Raw genomic sequence first — 25,000 nt, forward strand, 5'->3', positions numbered from 1 at the left:
AAGTGGCTTGTTTGGTGCATATTTTTCCATATAGCTCTCAGTCTCGGCCCTCCTTCGCTACCAGATGGGTCTGACCCATGAGTTTGCTGTGGGGCAGGGGGAGCACAAGTTTTTTTTTTTTTTCTTTCAAGTTTTTTGGGTTCCCCAATGTTGAACCCAAAGTTAAGCCCTTGGAGCTACATATTCTTTCCATTAGAATATCAAGTATGTATCCATGGGCCACACGAGAAAAAGACAATATGGTGACAGCCGGAAAGGACAGGCCGACCCAGGAATAGAGTGAGAGACAACATGACCCTAACACAGAGAGAGAGAGCTGACAACATGACCCTGACACAGAGAGAGAGAGAGAGAGAGAGAGAGAGAGAGAGAGAGAGATGACAACATGACCCTGACACAGAGAGAGAGAGAGAGAGAGATGACAACATGACCCTGACACAGAGAGAGAGAGATGACAACATGACCCTGACACAGAGAGAGAGAGAGAGAGATGACAACATGACCCTGACACACAGAGAGAGAGAGAGAGAGAGAGAGAGAGAGAGAGAGAGATGACAACATGACCCTGACACAGAGAGAGAGAGAGAGAGATGACAACATGACCCTGACACAGAGAGAGAGAGAGAGAGATGACAACATGACCCTGACACAGAGAGAGAGAGAGAGAGAGATGACAACATGACCCTGACACACAGAGAGAGAGAGAGAGAGAGAGAGAGCTGACAACATGACCCTGACACAGAGAGAGAGAGAGCTGACAACATGACCCTGACACAGAGAGAGAGAGAGAGAGATGACAACATGACCCTGACACAGAGAGAGAGAGAGAGAGAGAGAGAGCTGACAACATGACCCTGACACAGAGAGAGAGCTGACAACATGACCCTGACACACACAGAGAGAGAGAGAGAGAGAGAGAGAGAGAGAGAGAGAGAGATGACAACATGACCCTGACACAGAGAGAGAGAGAGAGAGATGACAACATGACCCTGACACAGAGAGAGAGAGAGAGATGACAACATGACCCTGACACACACACAAAAAAAAAAAAAAAAAAGAGAGAGAGAGAGAGAGAAAAGAAGAGAGAGAGAGAGAGAGAGAGAGAGAGAGAGAGAGAGAGAGAGCTGACAACATGACCCTGACACAAAGAGAGAGAGAGCTGACAACATGACCCTGACACAGACAGACAGAGAGAGAGAGAGGCGCACATGTGCAGAGGGTTATTCCTCGACGCAGCGGTTCGAATGCAACCTTTGATGGTTTTTCTGCATGTCTTCCCCCATTTTCATGTCTCAGCTTTCCTCTAATAAAAAGGCAGAAAAGCCCAAACATTTTAAAAAAATAAAAAAATTTGACCCATTTTCTTAAAGTTTCTATATCAGAAATTTTGGGTTTCTTTCAACCAACTTTTCCAAAAAAAAAAAAAAAATAACCTGGATAGTTCCAACACTACACAGGTAAAAAATAAATAATCAGTCCGCTACTTTCATTGAATTTGAGGGTTCAATTTGATAGCATTTGAAGAAAAGAAAATTATAAAAAAAACTTTGAAAAAAGTTACAAAAATGTCAGAAAGAGCTTCAAAAACAAAAAAAAAAAAATCTAAATAGTGCAGAAAAAAATTCGGAAAAAAAAAAAAATCAGAAAAAGTGACACAAATACTTGGATAAAAGTGACAAAAATGTCAAAATTTGGACCCTGAAAAAAACAAAAGTTGCATGGTCGACTGGAAGACAACACAAGGGTTAAAAGTAGGGTTAATGCAAGAGATGGAATATCAACCAATAGGAGCCGCAACAGCTGTTTTGTAAGTAAACATATACAGTATCTCACAAAAGTGAGTACACCCCTCAGATTTTAGTAAATATTTCATTATATCTTTTAATGGGACAACACTGAAGAAATAACACTTTGCTACAATGTAAAGTATTAAGTGTACAGCTTGTATAACAGTGTAAATGTGCTGTCCCCTCAAAATAACTCATCCTGACAAAGTTGCCTTGGCCTTTGGAATTAAAATAGCCCCACATCATCACATACCCTTCACCATACCTAGAGATTGGCATGGGGTACTTTCCATAAAATCATCTCTCAATGCAAATCAAACCAGCTATTAGACTAACTGACATAAAACCATGCCAATCTCTAGGTATGGTGAAGGGTATGTGATGATGTGGGGGGGCTATTTTAATTCCAAAGGCCAAGGGAACTTTATCAGGATGCATAGTATCCTGGATCCATGAAATAACTGGCCTTTAAAAATAAACATCTGCCTGCCTCTATGGGAATTTAACATAGGGGTGTACTGACTTTTGTTGATATTAATGGCTGTGTGTTGAGTTATTTTGAGGTGACAGCACATTTACACTGTTATACCAGCTGTACACTTAATACTTTACATTGGAGCAAAGTGTAATTTCTTCAGTGTTGTCCCATTAAAAGATATAATGAAATATTTACTAAAATGTGAGGGGTGTACTCACTTTTGTGAGATACTGTACATACAGGAGAAACATGTGGCGTCTACATCCTGGGAAAGGATTATTTACTGCAGTGATGCAACGCAAAAGACATCTGCAAGGTTTTAAATACAAATTTTATTTAAAAAAAATTCCATTCACGCTCTCAAACACCATGTTGGAGCTCCTCGACTTCAAGTTTTGGACAGACATCGGTCTAAAGATAGACAACTGTGTAGGAACGTATCTAGTTCTTTGAACAAAAGGGTATAAAACCGTGGAGAAAAATGTAAAACGAAGGCAATACATCCAATCACAGAGCTTCAACAGCTGTTACTTGTCCTTGTAATGGCTGATGGGAGCTGTGAACAAAATTCCCCCGATACGATAATTCAGATTAATTCGCCAACTATGACACCGTGGTTTGATTACAACTACAACCGCGAAGCTTTTTGAATTCATGACAGCTCTTTCGGACTTCCTTGTTCCCCAACAACGATGGCCGAGAATCATGGACGCCGCCGTGTTCAGAGCCATCTGCCGCGCTCAAACTGAAAGAAAACCCTTATTTGAAATAGTTATTATTAAAACTGCTATCTTATGCTATCCTATCCAGGAGACTCCTGTGGTCAGAGTAGCCTGACAAGCCAGATCCAGATGTTGGGTCTGGGAACTCACCATTGGCAGGGCTCAATCCGAGGGGCGGGATAAACGGTTGTCTGTCAAATTCCCTCTGCACGCAATAGGATAGCGCTACAACCAATCAGAGCAACGCTAGTTGGTAGATTAAACTTTAAACTCCGAACACATCTTCCTTTTTTAAGAATGACTTCAGTGCCGTTCTTTGTTCTTTTCTCAAAGAAAAGCTGAACTCCAAGTCTTCCAGAGTCGCCAAAGCCGATTCCAAAGACAGCTGTTCGCCATCTTCTTTGTTTTCAAATAGCAGGGAATTCACACAGGACCAAAAATCATCTTTAAACACTGTCTAACAATGCCAAACCAGGCCAAATAGAAACCATGCCGTGCCTAATCAGGATTTTCCCTGGATCAAATTTCACTCAAGACTTCCTGTGGCTTCTTCGCTAAAATATAACATGTAAAAAAGGCTTTTATTGTGAAAATAAGCTACAGGATGTATTGAAGTTTGCATTAAAAGCATGTCATACAGTGCACCAAACCACAACAAAGCAAACTATGTTGAGCTACAAAACAAACACAAGTCCTACAGAATGTATGATGGAGCTTTACTCCTCATAAGCACACCCACTAACCATGCCAAACCAAAACAATCCATGCCAAACAAAGCTCAAAAACCTTTCCAACCTGTCTCCTGGACGTCAGGCTGCTCTTCCTCCTTCGTCTGTGCGACCTCCTCCCCATTAACACCTCCTAAGTGAGCCAAACCAGGCCAGATAACAAGGCGGGGTAGCGTTAAAACATTTTCAATACCGGTCCCGATACCAATACCGTGACATCGATACCGGTTCCTAAACGACCTATATACCATACCAATTTTATATAGCAAAAAGAAATTAAATTGTCTGCCATCGTGTGCAGTTTGCTAGCTGGCTAGTTCACCCCTACGACACTAGCCTAGCCTACTGTATGTATGAATGAATGAATGAATGAATGAATGAATGAATGCGAAAAGAAATTACAACAGTAAACATTACGGCGCAAATCTTTTTATTTATGTTTAAGCTCCTACTACGTGAGCCCAGTCTCTGCGAAACGTTGAGTGTTTCCTGAATGTCTCACAGCCAATTACAGACATTATTAGATCTTGGTAGAAGCATGCTGCGTGCTGATTGGCTCACTGATGCTGATATTTTCTTTCAAATAACACAAGAAAATCTGAGTGTCTTTCACGAAAAATCGCAGACTGCGATGCGGCAGCTGATATTGCGATGATGATAAAATACGATATATTGTGCAGCCCTGGTATTGAATGACGAAGCATTTCCCCATACTTGATACTAAGAGAGATGAGAGTGGGTCTGGGGGAAGGTTCATTCACAGCCCATTTCCAAAAGGGGGCGTCACCAACGGACAACGGACACCGCTCAAATGCCTCTGGACGCAATTGGATAGTCCTTCGACCAATCAGAGCGACAGAAAAACATCTCAACCGGAGAGCATGTTGCAGAGCCCGTTCACGGAAATTCAAAATCTGCTTCAATGTCGCTGCGCTATCATGTGAAGCCCGCATCAACGGTTGTGATTGGTGCCTCGATTTGGAAAAATTGGAAATGGTCTTGAATTGGCCAGAGGAACTTGCAGAACAAATCCGAAATTTGCCCGAAGTTCGTCAGGGGTTTCCCAGACCACTAAGGAGGCAATTCGGTCTGTGATCAAATTCGGTACCCAGCCCCATAGACCGTATATCAACTGGACCACCAGAGCCCGTGTCTCTGGACAGAGACCAGTGAAGGATATCAGAAGTCTCTTTCCCGGTGCTGGCTGAGCGTTACTGAGCAGCCTCCAGCTGAGCTTGAAGACGTAGATGTGACGTGAGCAACCTGTCTGAAAGTGTGAAGTCTTCTGGTAGCTGTGCCGAGAGAAATCTCAATCATTCCCAATCTTACAGAGACGGAGAGCGTAGGTATATGTAAGGAGATAACATAGGCACAGGCTAATTACTGATCACTAACATGCTAGTTAACATTAGTCATTAAACCTAAACAGCTAATGGAAGTCCAAACTGCCTGTGAGCTTCTCCTGTACTATACGGTAATTCCTCTACTGTGTGACAGTAAGTCTCGTGGTTATGACCCAATCGTTAGCCTATTGTTATAAAAGCGTTTGCTACGGAGCCATAACGTGAGGTACAAGGTAATGGAGCCTTTTATACATTGTCGTGTTTCTTTAGAAATAAACAACGGACAAATAGAGTCTTTAAACGCTTCAGATGGAAAGTTATTCTCTGTCAAAGTGACGTCAAAATGAATGGGAGTCAATGGGATGCTAACGGGAGGTGATGGCTAGGTAGCATCAAAATGGCGCCTTAGGAGGTTCGAACTAAATCAAACTGGGTCAAACTTTACTCCTACATCGATCCTACCTGTCTCCTGCACCACAGGCTCCGCCTCCTTCTGTATCAGAGGCTCCGCCTCCTCCTCATAGACCTCTTCAGTGAACACCTCCTCCTCCTCCTCCTCCTCTTCGGCGTGGATCTCCTCTACGGGAGCGGAGGAGGGGGAAGGAGGGTAGGAGGAGCCATAATGACGGTAGCGCTGCATGGACCGTCTCCGATCTCAGCCGAAACCCCCCCCAAAAACAAAAACCGGGCCGAGCCGAGCCGGGCCAGTAACCAGGCCGGACGGCAGAGACACACCGTGTGCTGCACACTAAACCGCCATAAAAACTAATTTAGAATATTTATTTCAGACTATGAAGTGACGAACACACGATGTGTAAGTACCAGATAAAACCAGATTGAAAAAAGTAGGGCTGTGCTCGATTGAAGAAATTCTTAGTCGACTAACACTCAATTGTATCGACTAATCGATTAGTCGATTTAATCGACAGATCTGTAAATCTGAGTTTCTCCACAAAGAGTCATGCTAAAAGCACCACTTTAATTCTTGTTTACCAGAGATGTGCTCGTACGTTTCTTGGAAATAAGTCATTCAGCATGAAAAAAGCATCAAACATGACTAATGGACTAAAGAAATCTAAGTTGACTAAGACCAAAAACGACCGATTAGTCGACTAATCGACTAAGAGGGAGCAGCCCTAGAAAAAAGACGAATTAAAGCACCAAAAAAGTATTTAAAACTTTCCAAAAAAGTACTTCACAAAAAGTTTATAACAGTACTGAATCGAAGAGGTGGCGCGAAGAGATGAAAACAATCCCAAAGAAGAAATATTCCAAAGTTTTGATCGCCCGACAAGGAGAACAGAAGGTGTCTGAGCGGAGCAGGAGAAAGAGAGAGCTCCTCCTCTTCCTCTCAGCACTACAGTCCACCGTTACTGCAGAACCTGATCCACACTATTATTAGAGCTGACAAACCCTGGGACACTGTGTGTGTGTGTGTGTGTGTGTGTGTGTGTGTGTGTGTGTGTGTGTGTGTGTGTGTGTGTGTGTGTGTGTGTGTGTGTGGGTTTGTGTGTGTGTGTGTGTGAAATGCCAGAGAGGACAGAATAGCCCACCAAATAACCTTGACACATGTTTGTTCTCTGTCACACACACACACACACACTAATATTCAGACAATTACAATGCATAACAATAACTCAAACACAACATATAAGATCAACTTGTGGTAACACACTTACTTACTTACTTACTTACTTAGCGGTGTTGTGACTAACTAGCAAATCTGATGGAGAGGAACAAAAGTATATTTTTTAAAAATATGTTTTGCGATAAAGATGAAGCCAGTCTGAGCTAGGGCTGCGCAATTAATAAAATTTTTATTTTGGCTCCTAGCGATCACAAAAACAATGTAAAATCGGGAAAAACTTTTTTTTTGTGTTAAAAGTTAATAATAATTAACTCGACAACCACTGATGAACAAACTATTTGTAAAGGGGCCAGTACAAATTGACTTCTGGCATATATAGAAACCTTAAAAGGTGCTGTAGGTAGGATTGTGAAGATCCAGGCTCTAGCCAAAGAATTTGAACATCGACAACTTCTCAGTCCCTCCCCCCTTTCTGCTAATGCCCAAATGGTCTCCTAAGCCCCTCCCCCTACAAGGGAGAATGAATGCGTGTGCATGAGCAGTGATTGACACGCAGTTAGACAACCCCCTCCCTAGCCCTGATTGGTGCATCTGAACAAGGAGCGGTGGATTTTTGGAAATCCCAATACAGGCTGTAGGTGGTGCCAGAGGAGCTGGATTTATTTTTAAATGACCTGCTTCATGTAGTTCTACTGGAACATAGGGTCAGTTTCAGCAAATATGACAGAAAGTTAGTTTTATTAGTCTTACCTACTGCACCTTTAATGTGGAACCCTGTTTCCATAATCAAGCAGCCCAAAGTTCAACAAAGCATACTGTATTTTCTAGGGCTGTACTCGATTGAAGAAATTCTTAGTCGACTAACACTCAATTGTATCGACTAATCGATTAGTTGATTTAATCGACAGATCTGTAAATCTGAGTTTCTCCACAAAGAGTCGTGCTAAAAGCACCACTTTAATTCTTGTGTTTACCAGAGATGTGCTCGTACGTCTCTTGGAAATAAGTCATTCAGCATGAAAACAGCATCAGACATGACTAATGGACTAAAGAAATCTAAGTTGACTAAGACCAAAACGACCGATTAGTCGACTAATCGGCTAAGAGGGAGCAGCCCTAGTATTTTCAAATAACAAATAATTGCCGGTGCAACACAGATGTCTTCTTACTTGATGGTTTTATTTCTTAAGGTGCATAACAGTGACTAACATTTCGATGTAAGGTTACATCTTCAACAGAGTCCCTTTTTTTTACCTGCATACAGTATTTTCTTTACAAAACTTGAAGCCGCTTGAAGGGGAACTACAAGCTGTCATAAATAGGACGAGGCTCTCCCTGATTTGCGCCTTCTTCTGCACGCTGAATAACAACAACCTGTCTGCAGCACACTTCCCACACACACCGAAGGTAGGTCAGAGCTCAGGTGGTTTGCATTTCTGTCTCACAGTGTCAGTGTCATGTCAGTTAAACGGCTGATGTGAATTGTTGGGGGTTTACCTCCTCTGTGTGTCCCCCCTTTTGGGACAATGTGTCGGACTCCAAATATATATATATATACCCGTGCATTTGTTAAATTGGAATTACATCGATCTAAGCGAGAGCCAAATAAGACGATAAGATGAAGTCAAATATATTTGTTTAATCAGTCAAGCATCGGAGTTTCTATACACAGATCTGTGCGATCACCCAGAGACTAAGTTTCCCTAGCAACAGACAAAAAGCCAGAGCCGGTCCACATATCTAGTCTGTCAGACCTAGTGAGCCCCAATCTATACTTCCAAATAAGACGATAAACTGAAGTCAAATATATTTGTTTAATCAGTCAAGCATCGGAGTTTCTATACACAGATCTGTGGGATCACCCAGAGACTAAGTTTCCCTAGCAACAGACAAAAAGCCAGAGCCGGTCCACATATCTAGTCTGTCAGACCTAGTGAGCCCCGATCTATACTTCCAAATAAGACGATAAAATGAAGTCAAATATATTTGTTTAATCAGTCAAGCATCGGAGTTTCTATACACAGATCTGTGGGATCACTCAGAGACTAAGTTTCCCTAGCAACAGACAAAAAGACAGAGCCGGTCCACATATCTAGTCTGTCAGACCTAGTGAGCCCCGATCTATACTTCCCCCCTCATCTCTTATACTTTCTTTCTTGGGTCTTCTTCTTCCGCACCGGGACTGCTATCTTCACACAACACCCGCCAGGGTGGGGGCCTCTGTATTATGTCTCGTCCTCATTTGCGCGAAGTGGTACATTCTGTTTGTTATTAGCCCAGTTGACCCCAGACCCACTCTCAGTTGTAACTGAGAGTGGGTCTGGGGGAAGGTTCATTCACAGCCCATTTCCAAAAGGGGCGTCACCAACGGACGCCGCTCAAATGCCTCTGGACACAATTGGATAGTCCTTCAACCAATCAGGACCAACGATCAGGGTGACGTAGCAGCGACAGCGGCATCAACGGCTTCGGTGGCCGTCATGTTGAATGTAAACAAGAAGTGCTCGCCGTCGCTGCTCTATGGTCATTGTGTAAAGCCCGCCTCAACGGTGGTGTAGGGCTGCTCGATTATGGAAAAAAATACAATCACGATTATTTCAGTCAATATTGAAATCACGATAATTTAACACGATTACTCGCTGACTTCTGGAAACATGTTGCAATTACTGAACTTAAAAAACAGTGGAAAAAGTTAAAGTACATCAACAGTAAAAAAAAAAACACATAACTGTGAAATTTGCCTCAATCCTATTTAAACTTAATTTTTTCATTCAGAACACAAGAGAAAATAAGAGTTTACTTTGCAAAGCGTAATGAGCTAAATAATTGTTTTTCTCGAATATTCTGTTTTTGTGATCGTTGGGAGCCGAAATCATAATCGCGATTAAATTTTGATTAATTGCACAGCCCTACGGTTGTGATTGGTGCCTCGATTTGGAGAAATTGGAAATGGTCTTGAATGGGGCTGTTGGCCAGACTGACTTGTAGAGCAAATCTCAAATTTGCCGGAAGTTCGTCAGGGTTTACCCAGGCTAACTTGTTATTATTACTCAATGTACTTTGCTCAAGGCCACTGTGACCCTAACTATCTTATAGTTATGGCTTAAGCTAAATAAGCATACACCAAAAACACACCTGGTCTCTTATGGAAACCTTTTACATTCTTATTATCTTTATCTGCCAATATTAAGAATATTATTCTACAGAATGCCAAGCACCAATGCCAATATGTTTCTGGATGACCGGCACATCCATTATTAGTCAGTCATACAGGCCTGATGTAGTTGGGAAAAACAGGCACTGAGAAGTTTAAGAAGTGGAAGTAAGGAGCTCTTTATTTGTTGGTTCTGAGTAGAGGGGTTGAAATTAATCCAATAATCGCTGCATCGAATCGTGGACGATGCTGCATCGATATTCGGACGGCTCATAATCGATTATTTCTGTTTACAATTTAACACTGTTTACATATTCTGGTATGTTTTGCACATTCAGGAAGAGCCATGTGCTCAGTGCTGTATAGTTTTATATATCCAATTTATTTAGTATTAGAGCACTGCAGAATGTTTGTTTTTTGAAGCTTGAAAAGCTATGAATTAAAAATCCTGCATGGCTTTAATAGAAAAATGTATTTGATGCATCGAGATATCGAATCAAATCGCTGACATGATAATCGTAATCGAATCGGGAGATCAGTGAAGATCCACACCTCTAGTTCTAAGGGTCAGATTCAGGGCTTTTAAAACGGTATAGTAAGTAGGGCTGTGCTCGATTGAAGAAATTCTTAGTCGACTAACACTCATTCAATTGTATCGACTGATCAATTAGTTGATTTAATCGACAGATCTGTAAATCTGAGTTTCTCCGCAAAGAGTCATGCTAAAAGCACCTCTTTAATTCTTGTGTTTACCAGAGATGTGCTCGTACCTTTCTTGGAAAGAAGTCATTCAGCATGAAAAAAAAGCATCAACCATGACTAATGGACTAAAGAAATCTAAGTTGACTAAGACCAAAATGACCGATTAGTCGACTAATCGACTAAGAGGGAGAAGCCCTAATAGTAAGCGATGTTAATGCATTACAGTTTTTGCCAAAAATAACCGGTTATAATACACAGCTCTGGCTGTGTATTATAACCGGTCACATTTGTCAGATAACCTTTTACTCTGGCTGTGTAAATGGAAAACTAACAGAAAGGAGTGCAAGAGCCACAACACAATCGGCAAAAGGCAGCGACAGTTGATGGTAGTGGTGAAGGCGGGGGGTAGTTATCTATCCGTGCATCTGGGGGGGGCGGAGCTTATGAAGCGGGGCTTGTATTTCTTTGGCAGTTGAGTTCAAATATCAACAATCTTTGGGCAGAATGACTCACTGCACCTTTAAATTGACACCCGTCAACTGCCAATTAAGGGTAAAAATTAAGTTATGTGAGTAACGTTGTAAAAAGGTATTAGCCAATCTGGCTGGGGATGAAAATAGAGAATAACACTGCATCTATTTGAAGTCAGCGTTGCCAGATTGGTCTGTTTTCCGCCAAGAAATTTGGCGCCGTTTTGTGTGCGTTTGACTTGGAAACGAGATCTTTATCTGGCAGCACTGCTCGTTGCACTAATCCTACATTTCCCATAAAACACCATGTTGGGACGTGTCTACAACGGTCGGCTACGTGCCTAGCGCGTGGATTACAAGCGCCGCTGAAACAAAGAAGACAAACGGAACGATGTCGAACAAACCAGAGGAGCTGAAATTAAACGTTAGGCTACTGGAAGATCTGATTGGCTGGTAACTTTAAAAATCTACCAGCGTCGTTGGCTGGTGAATTAAAGAGTTAATTTAAAGCCCAGGTTAGATTACCGACATCCAGGTTAATAAAAAGTTGTGTAAACTATTGCTCCTCCAGTACTCAGTGTGTGTGTGTGTGTGTGTGTGTGTGTGTGTCTGTCTGTCTGTCTGTCTGTCTGTCTGCGTGCATCTGTCTGTGTGCATGCGTGTGCGCGCACATCTGTGTGTGTCTGTCTTTGTGTGTGTCTGTGTGTGTGTGTGTTTGCATGTATGTGTGCATGTGTATGTGTATGTGCATGTGCGCGTGTGCATATGTGCGTGTGTATGTGTGCATCTGTGTGTGTGTGTCTGTCTGTCTGTCTGTCTGTCTGTCTGTCCTTGTGTGTGTGTGAGTGTGTGTGTCTGTGTGCCGGTGCGTGGGTGTGCGCGTGCATGTCTGTCTGTGTGTCTGTGTGTGTGCATGTGTGTGCGCGTGTGTGTGTGCGCGTGTGTGTGTGTGCAAGTGTGTGTGCATGTGCATGTGTGTGTGTGCGTGTGAGTGTGTGTGTATGTGTGCGTCTGTGTGTGTCTGTCTGTATGTGCGCGCATGTGTGTAGCAATGTGTAGCAAAAATCTAAAACTATGGCCACAACTAACAATTATTTCCATCCTGGATTATTCTGTTGATTAGATAGATAGGACAAAATGTTCACATTTAAGAAGCTGGAATCAATTTTCATAAACAATGACATCAAACCGATTAATCAATTAATATCAATATCAAAAAGTGACAACAAAGATGGAGATGAAAGCAAGTTTACCAAGCAAGTTTCACACCCACATACTTAACAGTAGGCCTTAGCCTATTTATAATAATATGTTTGTACCAATTAAATGGTCAAGATTTAACTATGTTATGATTATGGAATAACCTGAAATGTGTGTGTCAGGTTTATAAATGTGTATGAAGGGAGTTTATCAGAGTTTGTTGGCTAATAACAGTCAAATGACACGATAACATCAACAACTAACTGCTGTCTCATAAAAAGTTGATAGCTTGTTAGCTAATTGTTTGCTGACAATCACCTCTGGTAGCTAGGTTAGCTTAGCGTCATTTACAGGGCTGCACTTCCATGCTACCGCTGGACAAGCATGTAAACAGTCCCACAGAGCATCCCTTGATTTAAACTTAGCCATTCAGTTAAGTCGGATAGCTTAAGTCATCTATTGTGTGGATATTTTGACAGCTAGCAAAAAAAAAAGGGCTAAACTAGCCCAGTTTTCTTATATCGCGTGAACGTCAAACCAGACTCCATTCAGAATTATGTCAGTTTATTAGACTCTTCTTTGGTGGCAACGCAAATACTTAAGAAAACACGAATTAGGACGTGTATATACATGTATGACCACCACTGCTGAATTCGGCATGCGTAAAATACACAAACTGTCTTTACTTAAATACAATATTTGGTTTTACTGCGGGTTAAGACTGCGTCTGAACGCCCAGTAGGACGCACTTTCGGAGACCGTGGGAACCACGGGAGATCCAACTGTGAAAGCTGTAGTTCATGTTGCATGTTGTATGTTGTGTCGGTATGTTAGCCGAATTAAAGAATGTATGTGAATAATTCCTAAAACATCTTTGGTTTTGTTCTGCCGGATATATATCCTTACCGATATGGAAATCAACTTTAAAAATGCAGGAAAATGAAATGGAAATATGTACAGAGGGCATTCAGGCGCGTCAGAGAATCTAGCAAAGAAAGGGTACTGACCTTTTTTGGAGTGGGATTTGGGAGTCTTTTTCTGGGCCATTGCTTCGCAAATTCGCGGATGCAATTCGTCAGTTATGCAGCTACGAACTAACAAGCTAACTTAACTGCAATTATGACAAAAAACATGAACGAAGTACGCGCTCCTTGTCGCTTTACGTTTCTCTGCTCTCACTGATGAAGCTACGAGTTGTCCAAAAAATCACGTCCACTCTTGGATACCAGCAAAGCCAAAGTCCATAGTAACCGTGATTGGCTTAATATCCGACCAAGCAGAGCCAGAGAATCAACTCATGGGCGGGACCAAAGGCGGGATCTCATGATTTTGGACCAATCGGGTTGCGGTACAGCTTCCCAGCGTCGTCCCTCTCTTTGGAAAGGAGCAAAAACGTGGCAGCAGCAGAAGAGGAGTTTTAAACATCTGGGGCGGAGAGCAGACGTGACATATAAAGATAAATAATGACTCAAATTTGAATAAACTTTAATGGTAAAGTTAATGCATTAAAGCGTGTGTTTTTAATGGCATTTAAATGAAAAAATACAGTAGAATACTCCCATCGAAATATAACTATAACTTTACCTCTTTTTCAATCTCTTACCCACTTTCATTGGCATCATAAGGATGACGTCATGATCATTCATCATCATTATGCCTCATCATCATAATTATACAATAATAATTAGTCTTTATCCTCATCTTCAGGTTTTATTACAAATAATGAGCTGATACAAAAAGTGAGCAGCTCCCCCTACAGTATCTTAACATGAAGTGCCATATTATTAGTATATTGTATGTAAGTTTGCATTTATCATGTGTATCTACATGCGTAAAACTTTGTATGAACATAAAAGAATTCAAATTACTACGAAATAAACTGAAGAATGTTACACAGACATGGTTGGCCAGTTCTTGTTGTGAGATGTTATCCCACTCTTCCACCACGGCTCCTGCAAGTTCCTGGACATTTCTGGGGGGGCATGTGAATAGGGGAAGAAATAACTTGAGTTAAAACAATAAATAGCGGCTGTTCAGCTCTCAAATCAGTAGTTTAAAGGTCCCATGACATGGTGCTCTTTGGATGCTTTTATATAGGCCTTGGTGGTCCCCTAATACTGTATCCGAAGTCTCTTTTATATAGACCTTAGTGGTCCCCTAATACTGTATCTGAAGTCTCTTTTATATAGGCCTTAGTGGTCCCCTAATACTGTATCTGAAGTCTCTTTTATATAGGCCTTAGTGGTCCCCTAATACTGTATCTGAAGTCTCTTTTATATAGACCTTAGTGGTCCCCTAATACTGTATCTGAAGTCTCTTTCCCAAAATTCAGCCTTGGTGCAGAATTACAGCCACTAGAGCCAGTCCCACAATGAGCTTTCCTTAGGATGTGCCATTTCTGTGTCTGTAGCTATTGAGGAGGGGGCAAGGTGGAGGGTGGGGGGTGGCCTTGACCAACTGCCACTTTGCTCGTTTGAAAGCCATGATGTCTCTCTCTCTCTCATGGGGGGGCCAAATTCTCTGTGCGGGCAAAGCAGAGAAAGGGGAGGTAACCTTGCTCCTTATGACCTCATAAGGAGAAGATTCCTGATTGGTCCATCTGAGCTTTCATTTTCTCAAAGGCAGAGCAGGATACCCAGGGCTCGGTTTACACCTATCACCATTTCTAGCCACTGGGGGACCATAGGCAGGCTGGGGGAACTCATATTAATGTTAAAAAACCTCATAAAGTGACATTTTCATGCCATGGGACCTTTAATGACTGAGACGCTGGCCAAGAGCTCCCCCTACAGGCTACGCAACGGAAGCGGATGTAACTGGCTACTTTCCGTTTTTTTTCTTCTTATTACAATCAAACAAAGAACAACATAAACACTCAATACCAGGGCCTCTCCTAAGTGGAATGCAGCCATCAGTAATGGTTTAATACCAGGGTCTCTCCTAAGTGGAATGCAGCCATCAGTAATGGTTTAATACCAGGGCCTCTCCTAAGTGGAATGCAGCCATCAGTAATGGTTTAATACCAGGGTCTCTCCTAAGTGGAATGCAGCCATCAGTAATGGTTTAATACCAGGGCCTCTCCTAAGTGGGATGCAGCCATCAGTAATGGTTTAATACCAGGGCCTCTCCTAAGTGGAATGCAGCCATCATTAATGGTTTAATACCAGGGCCTCTCCTAAGTGGGATGCAGCCATCAGTAATGGTTTAATACCAGGACCTCTCCTAAGTGGAATGCAGCCATCAGTAATGGTTTAATACCAGGGTCTCTCCTAAGTGGGATGCAGCCATCATTAATGGTTTAATACCAGGACCTCTCCTAAGTGGGATGCAGCCATCAGTAATGGTTTAATACCAGGACCTCTCCTAAGTGGAATGCAGCCATCAGTAATGGTTTAATACCAGGACCTCTCCTAAGTGGGATGCAGCCATCAGTAATGGTTTAATACCAGGACCTCTCCTAAGTGGAATGCAGCCATCATTAATGGTTTAATACCAGGGCCTCTCCTAAGTGGGATGCAGCCATCATTAATGGTTTAATACCAGGGCCTCTCCTAAGTGGGATGCAGCCATCATTAATGGTTTAATACCAGGGCCTCTCCTAAGTGGAATGCAGCCATCAGTAATGGTTTTGAACACACCTGTGCTTTTCTATGACATGTCAACATGTCTGCTGTGAAAAAGGTCTATGTTAACTGTTTTTTGTTTTGAAGGACATGAACATTTGAACGCAGATCTGTTGCTGTTAGAAAGACTGCAGATTTGTTTTGCTGCTGGTGTCAGTGTTGAGTTTAGATGGTGGACTGAAGCTTAACAGCCAGACTGACAGTTAATCAGGTTTCTACACACACACACACACACACACACACACACACACACACACACACACACACACACACACACACACACACACACACACACACACACACACACACACACATACCACACACACACACTCACACATACCACACACACACACACTAACACACGTGTACATGCACACACACACACACACACACAAAGTTTGAAGATCACATATCAGCCATGATCCATGCATTAACCTCTCAACACACACTCACACGCACACACACACACACACACACACACACACACACACACACACACACTGGATAGACGTGTACATGTCTCTCTGTGAACTTATATATATATATATATATATATATATATATATATATATATATATATATATATATATATATATATATATATATAGGATACATGACGTCTTCACACACAAGCAAACAAACTTAACACACACACACACACACACACACACACACTCATGTATTCTGTCAGCTGAGAGATGCTTTGGGAAATCTCATTAACGTGTGAATAGTTTCTTAAATTGAATAAAAACAAAACCAAGTCTGTGGTATGTGGATCATTTTCCAATAAGCCTCAACAGAGCTCAGACAGAGCAAGACAGAGAAAACTAATTAAACAGTTACCATGACAACAAGTCCCAACAAAAATCCCAAATCAGTTATGTAGTGTTTGAATTTTTTTTTGTCTATCCAAGCATCTGATTACTTCTTCCAACTGGGCAGCAGTACCGCTGTCGTCCTGCAGGGGGCAGTAGAACTCCACACACAGACCGACCCACCTGGTGTTTCTCCCTCTCCTCTCCTCTCCTCTCCTCTCCTCTCCTTTACTCTTTGTTATCCCTTCTTTTCAACACTTCTTCCTCTTCTTCTCTCCCTTGTCTCAAAGGTGAGGTAAGCCCAAGGGGGGGGTAAGCTTCACTTCAGAACTCGAACCTCCTATGGCGCCATTTTGATGCTACAACAATATCACCTCCCGTTAGCATCCCATTGACTCCCATTCATTCTGGCGTCACTTTGACAGCCAATAACTTTACATCTGAAGCGTTTAAAGACTCTATTTGTCCGTTGTTTATTTATCAGTCCATCCAGAAAAACGCGACTATGCGATCACATAATTCAACGCATAATCGGCCAAAGTCATTTTTTAAAATACTTCGCACTTTCGCTGCATAAATTGCCGATTTCCGCGCAAAATATGCGGGGGCTTGCATGATTTCATAACCCCCGCATTTTCGTTGCAAAAAAGTCACATAATATATCTTAGCAGAAAGTTGAAAAATGTTACCGGTTACTTCACACAAGAGCAGCCATTTCCCCCTGTTGCCATGGGAACGTTATGAAGTGACGTAATTACGTCATCAAATCACTTCTTTTTTTTCTCTTTTTCATCAAACTGCATTTTTTGCAAGTTCCTGCAATTTCATCGCATAAAATTGCATAAATATCATATAGCATATTCCATCGCTGTTTTTAAGAAAACGTGCCGAATAATCAAGGATTTTTGCCGAAACAATCACAAAAAAACTCCAAATTTTTCAATCGCTAACAAGCGCTTACCCATACTTTGGATACTTTTTCTAAACTCTTAACACAGACTGACACCTACAAAACACAATTGGCCAAATGGATAATTTGGATAATCCTTATATTTTTATGTTTTATTTCTACTTTAATTCTCTCACATTATTGAAAGACAGTTTATCTCAGTTTCTGCTTAACTGCTGAGACATCCAGTCTGGAACATAATGTGAGCACTGTTTGTCTGAACAGATAGGGGGCTACAAGGTCACCTATAAAACTATCTCTAGTTTTCCCATGCCAGTTAAGATGTAACTGGGGGGTGAAAGTCGTACAGTGAGGAGGAGGCGAAATGACTCCAAGATGTCTCTTGTATTCCTCTGATTGTCTTCATGTGTATCAGATTGCCTGTAATTGTAGCGTCATAATAATCCAAGTGCGTGTGTGTGCTGTCACTCTGAAGATGCATATAAGCCTGGTGTTCTTGTTCACTCATTTGAGAAACTGACTCTGACTCTGGCCTTTTGTGAAATCATGTTGCTCCTATTTGCAAATATATCTTTAATAAAATACAAAAACCCAACTTGGCCTTTTGTGAAATCATGTTGCTCCTATTTGCAAATATATCTTTAATAAAATACAAAAACCCAACTTGGTTCTAGTCTCAGACTGTCTTATTTGTTTCATTTTTACTAAACTCTGAAAACTTCACCCCTGCTGCAAAGGAAACTTCCACTACACCAGCATCCATGGCTTCAAGGAGGGACATCTGGTCATGTGGCTGATGGTCATAAACCTTCCACCTCCATGCAGAAAAGAACTCCTCTATGGGGTTGAGGAAAGGTGAATAGGGTGGAAGGAAGAGACTTACCAGTCTTGGGTGGTCTTCAAACCATGTTGTTATTGCTTGCGAATGGTGGAAAGCAACATTGTCCCAGGAAATTACAAAGGTCCTCCTGATCCTGCTCTGGCACCAGGCGCTCGGTATTATAGGGTCCAACCTGACATTTGTGAAGGAGTAATCCTGCATTTTTTCCATTGCTGCACACATGGTAATGTTTGCCCCTCTCTGTCCTGGCACATCAACTGTGACCCTCTTTCCAATTATATTTTGTCCACGTCCACGCCTTTTGGACAGATTGAATCCTGCCTCATCTATGTAAATGAATTCATTAGGGGCCTGGTTGGCCTCCAATTCTATAACTCTCTGAAACAAAGTTTATGTATATCATGTCATTATTGTATATCATACTGTACTGTAACCTATTACTGTGTAGGTTATCTACTTGCAAAGTGCAAAGCTTATAGAACTGGACGTTGAGTTGAATATACACTATACCTGGACATATTGTCGTCGTAGCTCCTTGACTCTCTCACTGTTCCTCTCAAAGGGAACAGGGTAGAGCTGCTTCATCCGCACTCTGTGTTTAGACAATGTCCGCGTAATGGTTGTGAGGCTGATGCTTTCGATATTGTTAAATATCTCATGGTCCTCCACAATTGCGAGCTTGAATTTCACTCAGTTTTATTGCATTATTTGCAACAACCATTTCTACAATGGCAAGCTCTTGATCATTATTGAAGAGCTTTCCTCTTCCCCCAGAGGGTGGAAGACGTTGCATTCTTTAGAGGGACAAAAGAAATTCAACATATGCATTACTGTATGACCTGTTGGGGACCAAGAAGCTGGTTAAACAGTGATTTGGCTCAGATTGAGCTGAAGGCAAGTATAGTCGAGTTAATAAATTCAACTATACTTGATTAGCAGTTGTTGGTGATTATTTGTGTACTTGTTGTGATAGTTGCTGGTCGAACGGGTCTGCACTCGAAATCACCCCTTCCTTTAATTCCTTTTAAAGGATTTTTACAGAAATGAGACTGTTCCACAGTTTGATTATTGGTCCCTGACTTGCAGGGTGGTGCCCCGTTTTGATTGTTTGTCAATTTGATAAAGTTATTAATAACCATATTCATAACTTTATTAATATTGATAAAACATATTTGATAATTTGCCAATGATCAAATCTGTACCCTACGTGAATCCTACAGACCTTATTGACATGTCAAGTGAGAATAGAAACAATCCATGTAAAATGCAATACTTACCTCTTGGTTTGTTGAAAGATGCATATAATGGAGGCAACCGTTGACCGCCTCAACTTGGGTTGCACTCTTTCACCAGCCTCTCTTAGTGAAAGACCGTGGTTGATCACATGGTCAATGATAGTGGCACGAATTTCATCACTGACTACTGTTCTTGCAGCCCTTGGAATGCCACCACCACGCATTCTTACACCTCTACCTCGCCCTCTCCTTGGGCCTGCTCTTCTCCCCAGCCCTGCTCCTCTCACTGCTCCTCTCACTGCTCCTCTCACTGCTCCTCTCACTGCACCTGCACCTCCTTCTGCTCCTCTCACTGCACCTGCACCTCCTTCTGCATCTCTCACTGCACCTGCACCTCCTTCTGCATCTCTCACTGCTTCTGCACCTCTCCCTCCATCTCTTACTGGGCCTGGTCTTCTCCCTGGGCCTCTTGCTCTTCCTCTTCCTCTTCCTCGTCCAGACATTCCAGTGTTTGTATTTTTCTGTTTCTGTTTCCAAACACATCACTCCTCAAAGTCCTTCTTTTATAGTAATTGAAAGAAATAACCCCTGCCACTGAGTCAAAGCCAGACTGGAATCAGCTGTGGTTGGCCCACTTTACCCAACATGAATCAGCTGTGTGTCAAATTTTTTTCAATTTTTTTTTTATTTTCAGCTGAGATATATTGTTTTTGAACTAATATCATTGCAGAAGCAGATGTTTTTATGCTGTATCTAAGGTTTGGATAATTGTTTTTGCTATTGTGGGATGTTGTGTGTTAACATTTGTAAATACTACAAAAACAATCCATCATTTTGTTGGGAGGTATAGCTTGTCTGTTAAGAAAATGTAAGCGTTGTGGAAATGTGTTCACTGACTGCAAATTGTGTGAAAATGACATGAAATATGTGAATTGTATGGCCAAAAAAGACTGATGCTGTGCTAATTGTGTTTAGAGTTTTGAAAATGTGACAACTGTTTGGACAAATGCTTGTTAGCGTTTTTTTAGTCATTTTTTCGGATGTTTTTGTCGAGATCTTTGCTCTCCCAAAACTGTGGAATGAATTAGAAATTGACTTGAAAAAGTGTAACACAATCAACCGATTTAAAAAAATTATTTAAATATAAAAGGTGATTTATCAAATATAAAACAGAAGGTGCACAAAATGTATTGTACTGCGGTATATATAGTGTATACTTACTTTCTGTAACTTTAATTTTTTTATGGAAAAAAAAAAAAATATACTTTTATGTAAAAAGGGTATAGGTGTAATAAGTTGAAAAATGTTACCGTTTACTTCACACAAGAGCAGCCATTTCCCCCTGTTGCCATGGGAACGTTATGAAGTGACGTAATTACGTCATCAAATCACTTTTTTTTTTTTCTCTTTTTCATCAAACCGCATTTTTTGCAAGTTTCTGCAATTTAATCGCATAAAATTGCATATAGCATATTCCATCGCTTTTTTTAAGAAAACGTGGCGCATAATCAAGGATTTTTGCCCCGCAACAATCACAAAAAAACTCCACATTTTTCTGGAAGGACTGTTTTATTTCTAAAGAAACACGACAATGTATAAAAGGCTCCATTACCTTGTACCTAGGGCTACTTATAGGCTAACGATTGTGTCATAACCACGCGACTTACTGTCCCACAGTAGAGGAATTACCGTATAGTACAGGAGAAGCTCACAGGCAGTTTGGACTTCCATTATCTGTTTATGTTTAATTCCTAATGTTAACTAGCATGTTAGTGATCAGTAATTAGCCTGTGCCTATGTTATCTCCTTACATATGCCTACGCTCTCCGTCTCTGTATATTAAGCACAACAGTCATATGTCACCTCCACCCTCATAGGATTGGTTCCCCAAAACACAAGAATACTCATTTATGAAAGGGGGACAGCGCAAATTAATAAAACACATGATTTCCCATGGGTTAAAAGAAGCCAGAATTAGCAATAAAGGCTATTTTTTATTCTGCTAACATACAAAAAATTGCTTGTTGAATTAAAAAATTATTTCCAACATTACTTTATTGAACAAATTGAACATCGAAGGGTTACAGTTACATTTTAAAGTGTAGTTTTCAACTCTCATCTTTGAACTAACTCAGCAAATAAAAAAATAAAAAAATGTTGAACCACCATTGCTCCTCTAAGTTTTCGTTCCTCATCGATGAGTTTATTTGTTTCTGACGGTGATTGAGATGAAGACGATTAAAGACAATCAATATTTGGTGTTAGAAAAGTGTGAGTGAATGTTATCTGTGTGTGTGTGTGTGTGCGTGCGCGTGCGTGCGTGTGTGCGTGTGTGTGTGCATTTGTGTCTGTGTGTGTTTGTGTGCATGTGTGTGTGTGCGCATGTGTCTGTGTGTGCGTGTGTTTGTGTGTGTGTGTATGCGTTCGTGTGCATGTGTGTGTGTGCGTGTGTGTGTGAGTATGCATGTGTGTTTTGTATGTATGTGTGTGAGTGTACATGTGTGTTTGTGTGTGTGTGCCTGTTTGTGTGTGTGCATGTGTGTCTGTGTGTGTGTGTGTGTATGCGTGCATGTGTGTGTGTGTGTGTGTATATGTGTGTATGTGCGTGTATGTGTGTGTGTGTGCATTTGTGTGTTTCTGTGTGCGCATGTGTCTGTGTGTGCGTTTGTGTGCATGTGTGTGTGTGCGCATGTGTCTGTGTGTGCGTGTGTTTGTGTGTGTGTGTATGCGTTCGTGTGCATGTGTGTGTGTGCGTGTGTGTGTGAGTATGCATGCGTGTGTGTGTGTGTGTGTGAGTGTACATGTGTGTTTGTGTGTGTGTGCGTGTTTGTGTGTGTGCATGTGTGTCTGTGTGTGTGTGTGTGTATGCATGTGTGTGTGTGTGTGTGTATATGTGTGTATGTGTGTGTATGTGTGTGTGTGTGTGTGCATTTGTGTGTTTCTGTGTGCGCATGTGTGTGTGTGTGTTTGTGTGCATGTGTGTGTGTGTGTGTGTGTGTGTGCGTGTGTGTGTGTGTGTGTTATCAGTGAGTGTCAGCTGGCTCTCTGCTTTGTTTTTAGGTCACTTTTATACCGACTCTCCTTAAATCAGTGTGATAGGAGCCCCGCTCTCTAAAATAGAAACAATTAGTGTGGGCTTGACATTCAACTCTTTCTCCCTTTCATTCCTCCTTCCTGTCTTTATTTTTTCTTTTCTTCTGTCCTTTAAGGTTTTTTATGTCTGTTTTTTGGGAGGAGGGGGGGGGAGTAGGCCGTGTGTCTGTCTGTGCTCGGCCTCGTCAGCTCTAACTGGTCAGCGGCCGTCTGTTGTTGTGCAAGACACTTTACAGTCCTTCCAGAAAAATTAGGAGGTTTTGGTTTTGGCAAAATCCTTCATTATTGGATGTACGTTTTCTTAAAAAATACGATGGAATATGCTATATATATTTATGCAATTTAAGCGATTAAAGTGCAGGGATCTTGCACAAAGTGCAGTTTGATGAAAAGAGAAAAACAGTGATTCCCCAACCACCCTGCTTTTCAATGGTCGTTCATGTTGTTATAAATACATATATAATGTAAATGTAATGTATATATACATATATATGTATATATATACATATATATGCATATATATATATATATATGTATATATATATACATATATATATATATATGTATATACTATATATACACATATATATATATACATATATATATATATACATATATAATATATAAAATTATGTTATTTTTGTGATAATCGTTTTGGTGTTCTTTGTAGCTGTTTTGTGTGTGTTATTTGTCTTTGTTGGCTGTTTTGTGTGTCTTAGTGTGTCTTTGTAGCCGTTTGTGTGTGTCTTTGTAGCTGTTTTGGTATGTGTAGTGTGTCTTTGTAGCCGTTTTGTGTTGTTACTGTTTTGGTGTGTGTAGTGTGTCTTTGTAGCCGTTTGTGTCTTTGTAGCTGTTTTGTGTCTTTGTAGCTGTTTTGTGTCTTTGTAGCTGTTTTGTGTGTCTTTGTAGCTGTTTTGTGTGTCTTAGTGTGTCTTTGTAGCCGTTTTGTGTCTTTGTAGCTGTTTTGTGTCTTTGTAGCTGTTTTGTGTCTTTGTAGCTGTTTTGTGTGTCTTTGTAGCTGTTTTGTGTGTCTTTGTAGCCGTTTGTGTGTCTTTGTAAATGTTTTGTGTGTCTTAGTGTTTCTTAGTGTGTCTTTGTAGCTGTTTTGTGTTGTGTGACTTTGTAGCTGTTTTGTGTGTCTTTGTAGCTGTTTTGTGTATCTTTGTAGCTGTTTTGTGTGTCTTTGTAGCTGTTTTGTGTGTCTTTGTGTGTCTTCGTAGCGTTTTGTGTGTGTCTTTGTAGCTGTTTGGTGTTGTCTTTGTTTGTCTTTGTAGCTGTTTTGTGTCTTTATAGCTGTTTTGTTGTGTCTTTGTAGCTGTTTTGTGTGTCTTGTAGCTGTTTGTGTGTCTTTATAGCTGTTTTGTGTGTCTTTATAGCTGTTTTGTGTGTCTTTATAATCGTTTTGTGTGTCTTCATTAGCCGTTTGTGTGTCTTTGTGGCTGTTTTGTGTGTCTTTGCAGTCGTTTGTGTTTCTTTATAGCTGTTTTGTTGTGTCTTTGTAGCTGTTTGGTGTGTCTTAGTGTGTCTTTGTGCTGTTTGTGTCTTTGTAGCTGTTTTGTGTCTTTGTAGCTGTTTTGTGTCTTTGTAGCTGTTTTGTGTCTTTGTAGCTGTTTTGTGTGTCTTTGTAGCTGTTTTGTGTCTTTGTAGCTGTTTTGTGTCTTTGTAGCTGTTTTGTGTGTCTTTGTAGCTGTTTTGTGTGTCTTTGTAGCTGTTTTGTGTGTCTTTGTTGTTTTAGCTGTTTGTGTGTCTTTGTAGCTGTTTGTGTGTCTTTGTAGCTGTTTGTGTGTCTTTGTAGCTGTTTTGTCTTTGTAGCTGTTTTGTGTGTCTTTATAGCTGTTTTGTTGTCTTTGTAGCTGTTTTGTGTGTCTTTATAGCTGTTTTGTGTGTCTTTGTAGCTGTTTTGTGTGTCTTAGTGTGTCTTTGTAGCTGTTCCAGAAAAATTAGGAGGTTTTTTTTTTGTTTCGGCAAAAATCCTTCATTATTGTGGCACGTTTTCTTAAAAAAAATGCGATGGAGTATGCTATATGACATTTATGCAATTTTAAGCGATGAAATTGCAGGGATCTTGCAAAAATTGCAGTTTGATGAAAAAGAGAAAAAACAGTGATTCCCCCCCAACACCCTGCTTTTCAATGACGTTCATGTTGTTATATATACATATATATGTAAATATATGTATATATACATATATATGTATATATATACATATATATGCATATATATATATACATATATGTATATATATATACATATATATATATATATGTATATATACGTATATATACACATATATATATATATACACATATAT

General features: G+C 40.8%; 1 protein-coding gene across 3 annotated transcripts in view; it reads right to left on the reverse strand.

Moving 5' to 3' along the window:
* The window catches only part of LOC120552560, an 18,799-nt gene extending 12,827 nt beyond the window's left edge, over nt 1-5,972 (reverse strand). For 2 of the 3 annotated variants that reach the window (XM_039790720.1, XM_039790719.1), the window contains exons 1-2: nt 5,521-5,972; nt 3,783-3,848 (exon numbers count right to left, since the gene is read on the reverse strand). In XM_039790720.1, coding sequence (XP_039646654.1) covers nt 3,783-3,848; nt 5,521-5,698 — 244 coding nt within the window. In that variant the 5' untranslated portion in view covers nt 5,699-5,972. The remainder of the gene's footprint in view (nt 1-3,782; nt 3,849-5,520) is intronic. The other variant, XM_039790721.1, reaches the window with a different exon arrangement.
* Between the last annotated feature and the right edge of the window lie 19,028 nt (nt 5,973-25,000).

This window comes from Perca fluviatilis, chromosome 22 (assembly GCF_010015445.1).
Source record: "Perca fluviatilis chromosome 22, GENO_Pfluv_1.0, whole genome shotgun sequence".
Classification (NCBI taxonomy): Eukaryota; Metazoa; Chordata; class Actinopteri; order Perciformes; family Percidae; genus Perca; species Perca fluviatilis.